Source organism: Belonocnema kinseyi, chromosome 3 (genome assembly GCF_010883055.1).
Source record: "Belonocnema kinseyi isolate 2016_QV_RU_SX_M_011 chromosome 3, B_treatae_v1, whole genome shotgun sequence".
Classification (NCBI taxonomy): domain Eukaryota; kingdom Metazoa; phylum Arthropoda; class Insecta; order Hymenoptera; family Cynipidae; genus Belonocnema; species Belonocnema kinseyi.
The window spans coordinates 85,395,741-85,415,267 of NC_046659.1; the positions used below are offsets into that span (position 1 = coordinate 85,395,741).

The following is a 19,527-nucleotide window of genomic DNA, read 5'->3' on the forward strand; positions in this document are numbered from 1 at the left end:
TTTCTTCTAGAAGAAGCTCGAACCCTAAGTTTGAAATTTTTCAGGGATTTCAAGAGATTTCATGGGATTCCGAAGAAACCAAATAAAAAGGTGCTAACTCGTGGAGAGAAAATGAAAAACTTTTAATTCGCGTGGCGAACTCACGAACCTTCGAGATCACAAATCAATTGTATTGGGATCATCAGCGCCCTCAACTATGTAGCACCTTACTTTTTGGTCTCCACGATATAGCACCTTTTACTTTGCTTTCTTCGAGATGGAACCATTTCATTTGGATACTTCAATATGGCCTCCAATTTGAGAATCAAATAGTTATAACTGTCAATCAATAAATGTGATCATCTTACTACATCCTTGGATGAATAGGATTTCTTAAGGTATACAAGCCACACACGTGGTATGATTGTGCATCGGTGTCGTCTCCCGGATAACCCCGTCCTTAGTACCGCTAATCGAGTAGCAAAGATGTTTCATCTACCCATAAGAGAGATTCCTATTCGAAGCCGATGACGTTGGCGTTTACTGCACCATGTGATGCGATTAAATCCAAACCTCCAAGAATTTCCACCTTCTATAGTACCCAGAGAATCTTAACTACAAAGGAGGAAAGGAGCAAAAGGTCCTGCCATGACGGGTTAACACTTGGCATAAAAGTGTGAAATCAGACTTTTTCAATTGCACGTATAGCAGCCACTTGGTCTGAAAGGTTGATTGAATATTTTATTTCATAGAAACTGGTTTCGCCTTTTCATTGAGCATCTATCACTAGATAGAACTTCGCCAATCTACATTTCATTGCCCGTGATTTTTTCCTGTCCACTCAATTAACCTTTTGACTGTACCCCAAAGTAATTTTACTTCTTTCTTGTCAATAATTTCTATGCTACTGCAATTTAATGGTATTTAATCTTACAAAATTAAAAATCTTAAATAATACAGACCAAGCGGATTCCTCTCCATTCTTTCCTATCAACTTTCCGTTTTTTCGCTTAAATATGAACTGAATTAATATAACCCAATAAGTAAATCGAACTATTTTTGGTTGAAAGTTAATTCTTTATGGCTATTCTATTTTTAGTACAGAATTGATATTTTTGGTTAAAAATTCGACTATTTGGTTCAATATTTAATTATTTGTTTGAAAATTCAAATATATTGTTAAAATTAATCATCTTTCTCGGTAAAATATAAACTTTCCTGTTGAAAATTCAACGGTCCTTTAGAAAATTCTTCTTTCTGGCTGAAAAATTAATCTATTTGGTTTAAAATGTAATGGATGAAGTTTATTCTTTTTTTTATTTTTGATGTGTGCTTTTCTTTTTAAATAATTTACTCGTCAGGTAAAAACTTGAAGTTCTAAACGTATGTTAACCTCGATACACTCATCATCAGTGTCTCCTCTATAAGGAAGATTGTCATCGAGGAAGCGGAAGGCAGGTCTACGAAAGCAGGAGATTTCTCGCTACCGATAACCCGCTTTGATCTCGACACAAAGCGAAGAATAACTCTGTCAGGACGAATCGATGATGATGAAATTTGATGATATATAAAAATTGACATAATGTCAAACATGTGATAAATATTTTTAAATATTTTTTATAATATCCCTAACACTGAATCAGATTAAATAAAACAGAAAAAACTAAAGTTAAATTTGGTGCATGTAAAATATTCTGCTGTTAAAATTGACATGCTATTTGGCGAAAGTTTATCCTACGATGGAATAAAAGCTGTCGTATGCTAAGGCGTCCTTAGCAGCAATGTGAACGGCAAAGTATGAGTGAATTCGAGCTATAAATCGGGACATCAGATTTAAAACAACATAGAAAAAACCAAAGTTAAAATTTGATGCAGGAAGGACTTGCAACGGTTAAAAATTAAACATATTTCGGTGAAAGTTTCACCGAGGTTAGGGAAATAATTCTGAACTCGTCCACTGCGTCACGATGAAGTGAGCAAATTTCGGTAAAACATGTAGAATCAATAACATAAAACACGAAAAAATTTGTTCCTACTAATATATCTCCTGCGAAATAAATTACACTGTTGTAGAAGAATTAGAACTTATTTAATACCATTTAGCAAAAAGCACAAAAAGCAACTGACAGATGGGAATCCCCATTTCTCTCAAATTTAATGAAGTTAAACGACGATAGATAGCGCTGGCGTCTTAACTTGCGCTACATTTCGAATAAGAATGGAGCCATTATAAGACGAAAGATTATCCAGGCAAGGTTAAAAATCGCAAATTATCTGAGATTTGTGTAAAGTTTATCTGGCAAGGCTAATTTTTGTTGCGGTGAATCTTACACCTGGAATCGATGTAAACTCTATCTTTCGTTTTTCTGTGAATTATAAGCTGAGATTGAATGCAAATTCCTTTTTTTATAAATAAATCATTCTTTTTTCAGACAAATATGCACGCGTCGTTTCCTTACGATGGTGGCCGGAACAGTGGAGGTGGCGGTGGGGGCGGTGGAGGCGGGCGAGGTGTTGAATATGGCGTTCGTCGACCGGATGCACTTCTTCCGCCACCAGGTCTGGACCAAACCGACCTTGTCCTACACACAAGTCTTGTTGACGACCCCCAGGTGAGCGACGATGTACGTAATCAAAACACTTTTTCAATTATCGTTTGTCCCGTAACATCTCAAAATACACTTACACAAACATAAATTTTTCATACAATATAACACAAGTTGCTTCGACTAAAAATTCCCAATTTTAAATCCACCGAATTATTGAACTCACAACAAATTTCTTTCAAACAACCAAAGGTCTGTTTCAGTCAGTCAAAGGTTGAGTTGTCCCTAATTCTCGGAAAAGAAAATATTAAAAAATGATATTTACTCAAAGTTAAAAGCGTCGGTTGGGCTTTGACGCGGTTAAAAACTTTTTCCCTTGTATTTTCCACGATAGCACATAGTTGACCTGTTCGCGGCTTTTTCGGGAATTTAATATGGGATGTCCTAAAGCGGTCTGAGTGGTAAATACTTGAAATATTTCTTAAAATGTTTTGTTCAACAGAAGCACAAAACGTACCTTATAAATAATATCTGTATTATATCCCAAATCCAATACCTCTATATTTTTATTTGTTTAACACAAACTTACTTTCCTTAGAAACTAGGATCTCATTCATGTCATGAGTTATCTTATTGTTACAGAACACAAATGTGGACGATGGGGGATTCATGAACGACTTGCCTCTTCTTAAAAGTAAGTGATGATGGTTTTCTTTTACAGTTTAAATTGTTTCCATTACAGCAAAATAATTATAGGCATCATATGCTTAGAGTTTTCGAACAAAATAATTTGTTCTGAAGGAAGAATAAGATAAGATAGACCATTTAAATTCACCATTCGTGTATAAACTTAGCTTAGTCAGCAATTCACTACACGTGATGCGGCATCTCGCGTGACTTTATTCAAAATTCCTCCTCAATGGTGTCGAATGTCAAAAAGTCCACCACACTTGGTGCAGGATTACCTACTTATTAACCCACAATAGGCTCTGAGCCCGGATTTCAATTGTGAATTGCGTGTTCGGGTATCCTCGTATTACCAACGTCGGGGTTAATATACAGGGTGTGCCAAAAAGCTATTCTTCTCAGTTTTACTTTTTTTCTAAATAAATTCGCATAGGGAAAAGAATATAGAAAATAATACACCAACTTTCGAGAATGAATACCTAGTCAGAATAGCAATTGTGTTAAGTTTCTTCTTGAAGAAGATGAAGGTTTATGTATCTTTATACAGTTAATACTCTCATTATAAAAACAAACGTTTGAGTGTTTTATATGGAAAATGTTTCAGAATTGAAAATAAATATAAAAACGCTCAATATCAAACGAAAGTAATAAAACTTTTAACTTACGAAATTTTTGAATGATATAGAAATGTGTTTAGTCAATAGTATAAATAAAACTTTAATACTTTATAGGGGAAACGAAACGAAATATATAATTTTACAAACTGTTTTTGATTCTACTCCATGAATGTTTGGTTATGTCCTGAAAAATATATTACTGACATCCGAACAACATCTGCCACAACAAAGTTTTAGTTCTTACAAAAAACATTTACTTGACCGAAACAAATTTTGTTGTAACAACAAAATCTCAGTTAGTATAGCAACTAAATTGATAGATTGCAGACGGGTTGAACATTCTTCTCAGTGAATGCTTTGAAAGCGAATTTTAATTTATCCTTAAATGTTTTTCATACTTTGTTATATACATCAGAATAAACTTCATCAATTTGTATCTTTACACGGTATTTCTGGGAGTATCAATTGTGCTGGAATGGCATACAATTGATCCGAAAATCTGTATCAATATAAAGAAAGAAAAGACTGTTCAATTTTTGGATCATTTTTTTGCAGATCAAATTGATACCTTCAAATTCAGTGGCTGGAAATCTAGCCTACAAGCGAGCCTCAGCGAGCCGCAGTTTTCATTTTTATTGCTTCAATTAACTTGTTGATAATTTTTTACTTTTATAACTTTCCAGAATTTGAGAGTAAATAGTTTAAGACTTTTTGGGAAAATCTTCTTTTCAGCCCAAATTGCAAAAATATAAATTTTTCGTAATTTTTCAAGCTTCAAAAAGGGTAGGGTATGACGGAACTTCGACCTACCCTTTTCCAGTTCGAAAAATTATCATTTTTAATCAAACAAATTTTCCTGAACATTTATAATTTATTAATTAAAACAAATTTATTTAACATTATAATATGAATATGAATTACAGCAATTTTTAATGTTTACTATCCTAATGCTTCAAATTAAAGTAAGTCAATGCTATTGAGATTTAACATTAATGAAATCTGTGACTTATGTTTCTTTCAGTATAATACATTTTTTATATTGTTTCGCTCTAAAATGTAATTGGAAACAAAATCACAATAAAAAATCGGTTGATTATTTTTGTGTATTTTTTCATAAAAATACAAAGTTTTTTGTAAAAAATTATAAAAGTGATTATAATTTCATTCTTTGATTAGAAATAAGCTTTCGCAAAAGGATTCAAACCATTTACTGCAAAATTTAGAAAAGTCATCGAAGTAAACAATTACTGAATTGTTTCGTTTAGAGTACTTAAATTCGATACTGCTGAATTTAAAAATCTTGCAACTTGAAATGATTGCATTTGAAATTGTGCAACTTTCCTTTTGAACCATTTTCTCTTTCCTTTGTAAAGAATGCGCATATTTAATCAGAAGATGTTTAAGCGTAACAAAAAAATTACAGCTTTTTTATCGCAAACTGAATTAAATATTTTGATTTTTTGAAGAAGTGTCTTATTTTCTTTCGTTGCATCATACTAAAACATTGTCTGGAACTTGATTGTCAAGGATATGACTTTAACTGGAACGCTTTTCTGTAATTATATTTACACTAGATGGATAACAACAATGATAATAATAATAATAATAATAATAATAATAATATCAATAACATAAGTTTAAACAAATTTGGGTCTATGTTTTTTGTTAGAGTAGTCTATTTGGGGTAATATGGGACAATACAGAATGCAGCAGTATGGTAAACAGGGCAATATGTTACATGAGATAATATGGCACATGGGGTTTTTTGTTAGGGTAATGTATTTGGGTCAATATGCAACACGGAGTAATGTGGCACATGGAGTAATGTAGGGCGTGGGATAATGTGGCACATAGATTTAATATTTTTGGTTAGGGTAGTATATTTAAAACAATATTGTAATATATTTTCTAAAAGCATCCCTGATTTCCAGAACAGTAGCGACGGCGAGATCTTTTTATAAAGAGGAATTACTAACATTTCACAATAAGATAAATAAAAATCTAGCCAGATTCTATCTAATAATCAGTTATGATTGAAATCCTTTAATTGAACCTCAATTTCACCGTTCCTATTCGAGATGAGAATACTCCTGTGATTTAAATTTTTATTTTTCACCCTGTATGTGCTCCACATTTGCAACACGCCCCAATATTAAAGCTAATAAGTCTGCTCGCTGTCCATCGCTTGGTTCTCCCCTCGCTCTCCTTTTTTTTCGAGAGGTGCATTTACCAATGCACAGTGCACACTCGAATTGACAGCCAGACTGAGAAAACGTAAGAATTTCGTACGCGATGTACGGTACGCGGTATGGCCCCTTGGAATAACTACTGTACCGGTATAATGGACTGTTACGGAGGTGTACAATAGTACAAAGGTACAATTGCTATAGAATTACCGATGCGTACTTCGCGTTTGGTGAAAAGAGAAAGAAGCAAATAGAAAAAGATAAAATGCAAAAGAGAGAAGGAATGAGAGAGGCGTGAAGAAGAAAGGTGAAAAAAGAAGCATGAGTCCGTGCCCGCGGGCGGATCAGATTTCGTTATTGTCATTGTAATTTCTTGACGGGGTGTAGTTTTTGGGGCGGTCTTCACCACAGGGGTATTACCTACAGATGGCTGTTTGTTCGAATGTCACCGAGGGTTATTATATGCCTCGTTACTTTGCACTCCTAGGGCTTATTTGGACATTTTTTCGACCCTCCTTCTTGTCAAGTTTCCACACGTTGGAGAACATGTCTAAATTCAGCATTAACCGTTGATTCCGAAGTGTCCGATCGACCTTTATAACCTTCAATTCACAGGCGCTCGAGTACATTTTCAATCGAGCGAAGATAAGCGAATCAGTTATTGTGATAAAGAATCAATATGGAGATATTATTATGCTCATGGTGGCCACTGGACCGGACAACCAGGAAAGACGTGAAATGAGGAAATTGTACCAATTTTTTAGAAGAAAAATCTATCTAGTCACTTAAAATGTCACAAATTTCATATCATGTGATTTAATGCAAATGAAAAGATATAATGTAATTTAAATTTTTTATAAAACGTTAAGTTCAATTGTTAACTTTTTAAATTCTGAAATTCTTCAGTTCAGATTGTTTAGAATGCATTTGAATTTGATTTTTTTTATAAAATAAAAAAGCCTTTGTAGGTAAACCGATTTCAACGTGCGATCTTTTATTGAAATATTTTTATTCAGTCTCAAATTCTATTCAAATATTGTTTCACTTAAAAGTATTACGTTTTTTACCAATTCAATTAAAAAAAATTAAAATGTAAAAAGTAGCAATTTTTAATATCTACCAATATTCCACTATTCTTTTAAGACGAGTAATTATAATTCAAATAGTCAAAATGAAACAATTTTAAACTAAATTGTTTTCAATAGAAAACCTTGAATCATTAAAATTTCAGTATCAGATTTGAGCTTTAACTTTACATTTTGGTCTTGTACATTCTTATTAAGGTGAAGGCAAGTAAATTTTGCATTTTTAACATTTTTATTGAGTTTGAAACAGGGAAATTTTCATTTTCAGTTTTCCTTGAACTGACAGGCTGACATTTTATATTTTTAAGATTTTTATCTATTTGGAAAGGATGAAATTTTTGTTTTCAATGCATTATGAATTGAAAAAAGGATATCTTTTATAAAGTTGGGATGGATAAAATTTTAGTTTTTTTCAGAATTGGAGGGCAATTTTAAATTTTTCATTCATCGAGTTTGGAGGGAGGATATTTTGGTTTTAATTATTTCTTAGTTGGAAGAGGGACATTTTCTCATTTTTAAGATTTTTATCGAGATAATTGGAATGGAGCAAATTTTTCTGAATTGGAAGAGAGATTTCTTTTGTTTTGAACATTTTTATTAAATTTGAAAGGATGAAATTTTGGTAATTAATTGTTTTTCTGAATTTTAAAAGGCCAATTTTTCTTTTTAACATTTTTTGAATGGACGTGGGGGGGGGGTAATATTTTTAACATTCAGATGAAAGGGCACAACTTTCTATTTTCAATTTTTTACTTTTCAGTGTTTTACTTTTCAGTTTATAAACGCGTCAAATTTATAATTTTTTCAGTTTTAATGACATTCAATTTGAAATTATTCAACTAGGAAGTGTTAAAGCGTCCATTTTATAAGTGTAAGTTATTAAGCGTTTGAATTAATAATGTCTGAATTAACCATTTTTTGAACTTCAATGTTAAAAGTTAAAAAATCAAAAGAGTTCCACTTTAAGTGCTTTAATTTGCAGTTCAATTTTGATTACTTGAAATAAAAAACTTTCCAGTTTAAAATGTTCGTATGTTTTTATTTCAATAACCGTGAAAAAGTTTTTCAAGCCATGAGAAAACTGGAAATTTCTTTCCTCGACTAAATCAGCCACCATGTCCTCACATGCTCAAACTAAGTTGTCACTTTTCTTGACTGTATTAAATTAATCATTAAACAAATTTTGAGCTCTTAATTTAAATTCTTGCAATCTTCACTCTTCTTTTGCGGCACAGAGATAAATGACAAATAGTGCAATATCTTGAATGCCCGGGTCTGAATAATGAATCAAAAGTTGTATGGCCATTCGTGAGACCAAACCTGAGGTGAATTAACTCTTTAAACCCAACAGACAAATTGTTCAGTCACCAGGTATCATTAAATTGATTTCATTCTTTTGCATCTCTATATTTCAAAGCAGATATACATAACCACTTTTTGAAAGTGACCTCGTTTGGTAGACACTCTATGATGATGGATGTAAAAAAAGCATGATCGTATTGTCAGATACGATAGACCTAATCTACCAGAAGGTTAGAAACTCACCTGGGTAAATAAAATAATAAAGCCCAGATGGCATAACATTTGCCACCGTCTGCTTAATTTGTCCCTGAGGAAAAGAAACTTTCCCTTTGACCAAGCGGTACTTGCTGACGTCAGTGAAATGCCTTTATTAATGCTGTGATAAGACAACTTATTGCTTTAAAATGAATGCAAAAAGAAATCTCCCGATCTCTCGAAGAAAATTCTAGTCACTGACTGAAGCAGCACTCCAAGCACGTACGAAAATTAATCTCGAATGTGCTGGGATAATAAAAAGGAGTGGCTCGGTTTCGTCATGCTTTTGGGAAATTTTAATTTCGACGTTCTTTGTGCTGAATCAGCTTTTAAACCTACCTTACCTTACCTTGGTTAAAGTCAGGGTGGTCGAAATTAAATAAAAACCCTGGAAATCAGGGAGAGTCAGGGATTCTAAAAAAAAGTGGCAAAAATTTGATTGATTTGATAAATTTGATTTTAAATATTAAAAGGTTCCTAACATTTTGAACAAATTATAATAATTTGAAGGAATTTAAAAAGATTAAAAATTTTTTAGAGTATTTAAAAAAATTCTAAGGCATTTTCAAAAGCTCCTAACAATTTTAACGGATTTCCAGATATTTTATACGATTTGAAATGTCTTAGGATATTTTAAATATATTTTAATAATTTGAAGTGATTTAAAAAAATTGTAAAGATTGTAGGGTATTTTAAACATGTTAAAATTTGTTTATATATTTCCAAAGAGTGTAAGCAATACAAAATATTTTTGGATATTTAAAAATTTGTCAAGGAATTTTTTATTGATTTTAATAATTGGAAGGGAAGATTTGAAAGTATTTAAAATTTGTAGGGCATTTTTAAGAATTCCAAGGCATTTTCAAGAAATTAAAAAAGTTGAAAGGAATTTCTAAGTATTACAATGACTTAAAAGGATATAAGAAAATCTCATTGGTTTTTAAAGAATTTACTAAAATTTAAGAAGATATGTTTATGTACTGATTTTATAGGCTCCATAAGGTTTTATGATATTTTTAAAGTTTGTAAGGAATTTTCAATTGATTTAAACAATTTTAAAAGGCTTTTAGGTATTTTCAAAAATTCCAAAGAATTTTCAAGAGCGTTAACAAATTTTAAGCGGTTTCATAAGATTTTTCAAGATTTGAAATAATATCTTAGGGAATTTTTAATATAGATTTCTAGGCATATTGCAGAGCTTCAAAAAGATTCAAGGGATTCAAAAGAAAAAAGCATCTTAAAGAGCTTTCAAAGTTTCAAGAGATTTCAAAAGATTTCAAAAGATTTGTCATATTTAACAGTATTTAAAAAAATTACAATGATTTCAATGATTTTAAGGGGTTTTAAAAGCTCTCAAATTAATTTAATCAATTTTACAGGATTTTAGGATATATCCTCAGATTTCATAAAACTTGAACTTCATAAAACTACTTAAGTCAATGGATTTTTTTAAGGTTTTTGTTGGAATTTCGTAAAATTCTTTTGCATTCCTTTAATTATTCTTAACTTATTGCACACTTAATAAATTCAATTAATTTTTTTATATTTTTTACTTGCTTTCAATTTGCTTTATTAAAAAAAAGACAATGAGTTTATTAATTTTATATGATTCCTTTCATTTCCCTTTAATTTCACTTCAGTTTTATGGTTATCGATAGAGATTTTTTGTATGGGTTTCATCTGATTTGAATTCTTTTAAATTTAATTTAAATTGTTTCGAATTCTTTTAAATTCAAAAACACATTAGACACATTGCTAATGCACATAAGTCACTTTTATTTATTTTAATTTCAAAGTACAAAATAAATTTTTTTTCTGTTTATAAAATACTTACTTCTAGTACTTGTATAGTGGTAAAAGAAAACAAAATTACTCAGTGATAAACCAGGAAAAACTGAGGGAATTTTGAAAATGCAGTTCTGCGTCCAAGTTGAAAATCGCATTGAGATGAACATCAATTCGGAATTTAATACGCTTTTTCTTTCACCTGATTATAAGGAAATTTATCGCATTCCGATCCAACTGAACCAATCGGAAAGGGATAAAAGAAGCCGGGAAGAGTGATGTTTCTTCGGAAAATCCGAGGCAAGAGGAATCTAAACATACAGGTCCCTTTGGAAGACATTGCGAGGTAGTGGAAAGGGTCTCGGGGCTTGCAAGTGGATCACAGTACTTGGCAGAAAATGACGAGGATAAAATCAGGATAAAACAGTAATTGTATAACCGGCTTCCAAGAAGCGGAACGCGGTCGCCACCGATGTTGCCATCCTGTCGACAACTAGTCGATCCAGTCGCTTTTCTTTGATGCACCCAACGATTGGCAGGATCGACTCATCGATTTCGTGCGCGAGTTTTCTTTGTACCCGTTGACCACTCTTGATCGCAAAAACTCATCAAGTTCAATTAAACAATCCGTTAGCGAGAGCAGGCTTAAATGATACTATTAATCGTCCTGTCTCGGTATCAGCGAGACTGAAACATTTTCTAGCTACTTAACAACTTCTTTCTTAACACCAGATTCACGGAAAGCAAAAGCATTCCCGTTTTTTTTTTCAGATTTCGTTTTGGTTTCCTTGGAATGAGAACTTATTTAATTAGCTCTAGGGTATTCAAACCGGTTGGCTATGGGTAATAGTATTAAAAGTTTTTCTATCAGCGACGGTACCAGGCTTCACACTGTTTCAACTATTACCCCTTTTTTAAAGAATGTCTCTTTTTCCCCTGTTTTTAAGATACTTACCCTTTTTCCGATGTTTCTCGTTTTTTTTTTATTGAATGCAAATTGAACTCATAGAATTCAATGAGAAAATCTGAATATCTATGGTTGAAATTTCCTTTTTTTGTTGTTAAAAAGTCTACTGTTTCGTTGAAGATTTAATAATTTTGTTAAAATTTAATTATTTTGTGAGAAAGTTATCTTTTTTGGTCGAAAATTCAACAATTTTCTTTTACATAAGTCAATGAAATTAGAAAATGCGTCCTTTTGGATAAAAAAGTCAACTCTTTGATTGAAAATGCAACATTTTTTGGTTGCAGTTTAACTATTCTTGTAAAGAAGATTTTTTAAATTGTAATTAGGGTATACGTTGAAGTTCAAGGGTTGCAGGGTTGGGTGGAAGGGTATATGTTGAAAATTTAACTATTTGTTTACAAATTCAGCTTTTACGTTAAAAATGCACTATTTTATTGAAAATTTGTTTCCGTGTATTTTGAAAGTTTTAATGTTTAGTTGTAAATTAAACCTATCGTTTGAAAATAGTTTTTTTATAATTAAAGATAAAAAATTGATATTTATTCGGTTGAAAATTCAACTGCTTTGTTGAAAATTAATCTGTTTTGGTGAAGGATTCTACTATTTTATTAAATATATTAATGGACCCAAGTGGGGAACCTTACATAACGACTTCGTGAGGTTCTTCGCTTGGGGTGATTGCTAGAGAGATTGTTCAGCAACCTGAGTCGGAGCAATGTTGCGGAACGAACGTGTTATTTACTTAAATAGCACGAGAATTCTGGATCAATATGAAAAATCTCTATCCCTTCCACACACTACTCCTTTCCCCTGCCGAGTGAGTCACGCCTACCCCGAAAGGGAAATGGCTTAATGGTGTAATAATAATAATAATAATAATAATAAAACTAATTTATCAAAAAGTAATTTTTTGGTTGAAAATTCATCTCTTTGATTGAAAATTTGTCTTTTTTGTTGTTCAAAATTAACTTTTTAAACTCAGAATTGAACTATTCAGTTTTCGGTTGAAAATTGATTTTTTTTATTTAAAATTCAACTATACGTGGTCGAAAGTTGAACTGCTTTATTCAAACTTCATCTTTACGGTTAAGGATTCATGATTTTAGTTGAAAATAATCTCGTTCATTGAAAAAGTGTATTCTCCTATTTTCAAAGCATCCTATTTTCCCTATTTTGAGAGAATTTTGTGATATGAAGTCAGCGGTACAATTGCATATCTCAGAACGCCACTATTTAACCTTTATTATGAACATTAATTTAAACATTTTAATTAAAAATTACATCAATCTGAATAAGGGGTTTCTGGTTTTAAAAGATGTGGTGAAAAGGAAACTGAAGAAAACTTTATGTAATGCAATTAACCTCAATTTGAAATCGAAGAAGGAATTGCTAATTACTAATTAGTATAAGGGAGAAGCGTGACCAAATAAATCTAGTGCAATATGGCATAGGTACATCGTTCACGATATAATCTTCTAAAATAAGTTACAAACATTTCGCGTGGCTTCTTAGACGCTCGTATAACATCGAGAATGACGTTTCAATTACGCATAAATCTTACCGGCGATATTCTCACTGTACCGTTAAACCTAATTAATAACTAAGAATTTGCAACTATGTACTTCTATCATCTGCAATAGATTTTCTGAACGTATCCATTACAAGAAATAAGACGCAATATTTTCTAAGACATTAGATTATAAAAAAGATCCTCTATTTTATTAGTCCCGGTACAGGAATCGAATCCACGTAAACTGATTAAGTAATTGACGGCTAGGTGCTCTTACCACTAACCTACGAAGCATTTTGTTTTCTTAAAGTCATAATTTTTGTCTTTCAAAACGGTATAGATCGAAGTCAATAATAAAAAAGTAGATCTTTTTCACCAATAAACATTGATAATATCATTGGTAATATCAAAAATAGACCAAATGGTCAAAATTTAACTTTATCATCTTAAATATTTATTCCACTGGTTTACACCCCTTCAACATCTAATGTATTAGATAAAAATCACGTTGATCTTCTAATTTCTTTTGATGAAAGAAAAGATCAGAGTTGACAGAGTGAAAATTATGACACGTAAAGACGGTTATCGAGCTTGGATTAATTGAATCACGCCTTATTTGCAATTGACGAAGCATCAGGCGTAGATGCTGAATAAGGAAAACAAGCGAGTTTTTACGAGGAATCGATCCTCTGTCGGCAATTACGGAACCTGAAATCGATTCTCAAAGTGTGGTCGGGATTAGAAATAATTATTCATTCAAAGGAGCCGATCGGACCATTTGCCGTTACCTAGCTAATGATTTCCACACTTTTTTCATTTACCAAGAACTTCTTTCACTAGAAATTTCAGTCTTCAAAATAGCAGCGTCGTTTCTAATCAATAGTTTAACGATTTTTTTCTAATTTAGAAAAAGAAAATGCGAGCACTTTTATTATATGCTCAATTATAGAGTAACTAATTATAATATCATACGTAGTCTCAATCTTTTTTAAATCTGGCAGGTTCATTACATTTTAGGTTGCAGAATCTCTTAGCGACGAAATGTTGTTGGTTTTACATTCAAATCTAGAAATGGTATCATCAATCAAAACTAAAAAAATGCCCCACCTTCTATATCTAGAAGTTTTCCAGATGTTCAAACTTTTTATCTTAAAAATTTGATCCTCTTTCAAAATTTCCGACGGTGTTCGAAAGAGCAACGGGGAGACTCACTAGAATTCCAAAAGAAAATTGAAATGTTCGGACTAGGTCAAAAATTATTGAAGTTTAAAGAAAAAAATATGTATATTTTTTTAATAGGCTTTAAAATGCAAGTATCGTATCTTACTGGAAATTCTTTTTTCTCAAATCGGAAAAATCCATGACGCATAATTTCCTCAAGAAAACAAAATATTTCGTTGATGAGATATTTTGTGACTAGAATTGTAAAACCTGCCTGATCTGAAATTTATTCGGTCCATAGATGTTAAATACTATCACGGAAAAGAAATTAGCATTGAATTAATATGGATATTTTGATGGTTCAATGTTAATTTTTTTCTGATAGATATGAATCATTAGAGAAAACGAAATAACTCTTCATTTTTCAAGTTTCTCTTTTCTCTAATCCCAAAACAACTGATTAAAAATTGTTTAACAAGCACAAATCCACGATTTCGAAACATTTTTGAAAATGGTCGTTACTGATTAGATCGATTTGTCTTTATTGCTAGAAATTAAATCTTCTTGGTTTAAAATCAATCTTTTTTGTTGAATAAGACTGTTTTTGATTTGAAATAAATATATTTTTTCTGAAATATCAGCTATTACATTTTTTGTTGAGAATTAATATTTTTTATTAAAAATTGAACTGCAGTTAAAAATGAATTTTTTGGGTAATGATTTATTATTTTTGTTTAAAATTCAACTTTGTGGTTAAAAATTCATGTAGTTTCTTGAAAATTCATCTGGTTTGGTAGCAAACGAATTTTTTTGGCAGGAAATTAAATTTTTTAAATTTATCTGCTAGGTAGACAATTTAACTGTTTTGTTTTAAACTATTTGTTTGTGAATCATTTTTTGTAGTTTAAAATTGAATTATTGGTTAAAATAATCTTCTTGGTCGAAATTGCATCTTCTATATAGTTTGTTAAAATTATTTTTTTTTATATTCTCATCATTTGTGATTGAGAAAGTATTAGAATTGTCCGAAATTCGACACCACTGTTTCTCAACGGATCTCCACGTTTCGAGACCCCCTGAATCCGAAAATCAAGGTTTTACGATGGCATCTGTCTGTCTGTCCGTCCGTAAACACGATAACTCTCGAAAAAATGAACAAATCAAATCCATCTTCGGCACACTTTTTTTAGGTCCTATAAGAGAGGACGAGTTCGTTAACCAGTCATTTTTGATGAAAATTCAAAAAGCGAGCGCAGTTTGAAAATTTTTGAGACCACTTTTTTTCTGAATTTGAACATTCTATGCACGGATATTCATATAGCATTCTCAAAACTTTTTTAATCAACCGAAAATCAAAATTTTAAGCCAAAAAATGCACGATATAAAAAAAAGTCAAAAGAAGAAAAAAATACGAAAAAAGATGAATTAACCAAAATTGTTATCCCAAAAAAGATCTACAATTTAGTTAAGAATGACTTCTTGATAGGAATGCTGTCAACATTTGAAAATAACTTATGTTTAGAATTCGATTTTGGACAAAACCTTCCATTACCGAAATTACCAGTTTCTGCGCAATTTTACTTAAGGTTGATTTGACTATTTATTTTTAATATTAATGTTCACGGACCGGAACGCAGCTACATGTTTCCTTTAATGGAAGGATTTTTCAAAAAGGGAGGAAACGCAGTCAGCAATCTTTTATTGTACGTGATAAGGAAGGAATTAGAACTTGCGTGCCCTTGTAAAATTTTTTTATTTTCAGATGCATGCGGGGGTCAAAATCGCAATTGCGTTATGGTAGTTTTCTTATTATTATTATCATCATCCAAACTTCAACTTGAAATTCAACACATCTACCCGTTAGGGGGCATTCTTACTGTCAATGTGACAGGAATTTTGGGCTCTACGGGCGAAAAAAAATGGTTGAAACAATAGAGAGTGATAAGGAATATATTGATCTAATAAAAAGTTCTAAAAGCCCTCCTTTCCTTATGGTCGAAAATAACAATTATATTATTCATGATTTCGAGGCACAAATTAAGAAAAATTTCGTAGTTCCAAAAGGCTTGAAAATAAGTAAAGCAGTGAAAATTGATTATTTTCCGAATGGTTCCATTGATGTTTACTACGATTATGATGGAATTCCTGAAACTTTTTTCATTGAAAAATCTTTGACTTTCGAGGATTTGGAGAAAATCTCGATGCCCGAAACTTTTGGTATCACCCAGGAAAAGAAAAAAGATTTGCAAAATCTAGTGCATTTTCTGAGTGAGGAAGGAAAGTCTTTTTTTAATGATTATTTAAGTGTACTGAATACTAAACCAAAGAAGTAGGGAAAACAAAAAAGAATCTTATTTTGTGTATATTTTTGAAAGCTGTGTGACTGTATCCTAAAAGTAGTTAAAAAGCTGCGCAAATGTATATGTTAGAATTGATTAACAATGTTTTTAACAATATTTTAAAATAAAATAAATATTTTTGTGTAACGAAGTTAGCTTTTTACTCATACATTTTTCTATTGCGTGTTCCTTTAAGCTATTCGTTTTTACGTTGTGAATTTAAAGTTCTATAAAATAAGAAAGCTTTTAACTAAAAATTGATAGCGCAAATATCAACCTTTTTATTAATTTTTAATATGATACTCCCAAATGTATACAGAATAAGCCGACAATGATCATTTTAGTCCGTTTTTCAATTAAAATGATAATTTTCTAGCGTTAGTTCATTCATTGTTCATTATAATTTAAATTAACAATTTTACTAAGTAGCTGTATCTGTGAGAAGCGCACAAACTTAGGGAGTATTTTTACGCAAAAAATCAACTCGATTCGTCAATTATTAACAGAAAAACGACAAGTGGATTTTTGCGATTTAAATTGATTTTTCCTTCGATCAACGCGTTTAGTGAGCATCCCCTCTCCTGTGCCTACTAGGCTGAGACGGGCCGAGCGTAGAGGCAGTTCTGCAATCCGGTGCCTCAATTCAGAATATGAAGACGCATAAAAATACTGCCATCTAAAATAGATCTTTTCGATAAAGTTTTATGGAAACATTCCAAATGCAAAGAATAAATATCCGAGCGCGAAATGCGAGATTTAACCGTCGCGCGGGCGCTAGGTGCGACCAAACGTGCGAGCCGCGCGCGTAGCGCGCGACGAGAATGTGCCCCCGATGCGGGCAGTTTTTTTGTTAAAGATTCATAATTTAATTTGAAAGTTCATCTCTTTGTTAAAAATTTAACTATTTTGTTGAAGAATTAGGTTTTTAGTCATGAAATTTAATTTTGTTCATTGAAAATTGACTTTTTTTAGATGAAAATTCAACAAATTGGATAATTTAAAATGACTGATGTCATCAATGAGTTAAATTAACTGCTTTGAAAATTGACCTTTGATTGACTTGTCAGTCGTTGAATCGGATTTATTTGAATCAGTCAAAATTAACTGCGAATCATCCCCTTTTGACTGATTCAAATTTAGAGTGTATAAGTGGCGATTATACGCACCATTTTTCAATATCACGTACTAATATAGAGTCGCGTGCCCTTTTGTCCATTAGCTTTAGAAAGGGGTGTGTAAGGGGTAATGGGAGATGTCAGCATGCACGAAAATCAGACCCTTAATGAAATTAACGAGGACCAGTACCTTTGCGCCTGGAGGCATTTGGGGAACCCCCACTATTTCGGGGTAGAAAAGTCGCACCCCAATCTTTCGCTCTAACCAATCAAGGTTGAGAAATAAGTGAAGCAGTTCTGCTCGCCGATTGGTCCGTTTCCGGCGCGTTGATTACCCAGGAAATTGTGCGTGTGCACGCGTCAGACCATTCAAAGATTTAACGCCCTAGGATATTAGAAATTAAGAGATCTACCGGTATTCTAAGCACTTTCTTTGTACCAAGTCGCCATTTTTATTTTCTACAGAATTCAAAATCAAAATTGGGGAAATTACATACGTTGTGTATTTTTCTCGGCCTATTTTGCTCGATTTCAATTTTCTTTTCCAGAGAGGAAATGATTTGATCTCATACATAAACTAGAACCCTTTTACGGGAGTAATAGGCGCATCCTTCAATTTTCTATTCCAGAATATTCTCCTGGGGACAGATTTTTATTCTTGTTGGAATTAACCTAGAAATTTTTGATATTCTTTAAGGTTCTATTAATAAAGAAGTTACGTTGACGAAGAGAAAATAAAAATCCGACATTTTTCCGGAAAGCAATACTTAAATAATTATATAATCAATGTTTGATTACTTTAAAGGAGACTATAAGGCTTATAAAAAACAAATCATTAAAAATAAATTACATTCGTTTACGTATTTATAATTAAAAGATTCCTGTTATTCTCTTGTTTTCAAGAAAATTTCCCCTTTTGTCTGGTTTTCTATTAAATACAAACTGAATTGATAGAAACCAATAAAATATTCCAAATATTTTTTTTTTTGAAAGTCAATTCTTTTTAATTGAAATGTGCACAAATTTTATTCTGTGTAATTCACCTCTTTTTGTTAGAAATTCTACTACGTGGTTGAAAATTTAATTATTTTGTAGAAAATGCAACTAGCTTGTTAAAAAATAATCCTGTTAGGTCTAAAATCCCACTACTTTTTTAAAAATTCGCTTTATTGGTTGATGATATTGAATTATTCTGTGTAAAATTCGTTTTTCTTTGTTTCAACTTAATTTATTTAACTGGCAATGTAACTATTCCATTTTTGGCTATTATTGATAGATCGTTAGTTAAATATTCAACTATTGGATTTTTCTTTGTGAATTCATCTTGTTTATTTGGAAATTTAATTTTCTTATTAAAAAATGAACTACTTAATGAAAAGTCGAACTAATATTCAATTTTTTTAATGGATAGTTATGATTTAAAAATTTAACTATTTGGTTGAAAAGGGATTTTTTTGCATATTCATATTTTTGGTTTAAAAATGTCAGTGTTTTGTAAAAAAATGCATCTTTCTGGCTTCAAAAATTTTAAAAATAACTGTTTTATTAAAAAATCATCATTCATGTTGAAAATTCAACTATTTTGCAGAATATCCCTTTTTCAGGTTTTACAATTTTACTGATTTTCTTTAACTTTGTCTTTTTAAGTTAAAAATTCTATTATTGTGGTAGGAAATTCAACTATAATGTATATATATATATATATATATATATTCGGCTGAAAATTCCACTGTTTTGTTCAAAATTCATCTTTATGCCTGTGGATAGATTTGGTGCTTGGTTTGAAAATTCAACTATTTTGTGGATAATTCGTCTTTCTGGCTTCAAGAATTCTAAGTCAAAATTTTTTTGTTAAAAAAATCATCATTTATGTTAACAGTTCAACTATTTTGTAAAAAATACCTTTTTTAGGATTTAAAATTTCTCTGACTTTCTTTAAATTCATCTTTTTATAGGTTTAAAATTCTATTATTCTGGTAGAAAATTCAGCTAT

General features: G+C 31.3%; 1 protein-coding gene across 2 annotated transcripts in view; it reads left to right on the plus strand.

Annotated features, from left to right (window-relative positions):
• The window catches only part of LOC117169114 (transcription factor AP-2-epsilon), a 121,117-nt gene that overhangs the window by 60,968 nt on the left and 40,622 nt on the right, over window positions 1–19,527 (plus strand). For both annotated transcript variants that reach the window (XM_033355273.1, XM_033355274.1), the window contains 2 exons: window positions 2,412–2,603; window positions 3,168–3,219. In XM_033355273.1, coding sequence (XP_033211164.1) covers window positions 2,412–2,603; window positions 3,168–3,219 — 244 coding nt within the window. The remainder of the gene's footprint in view (window positions 1–2,411; window positions 2,604–3,167; window positions 3,220–19,527) is intronic.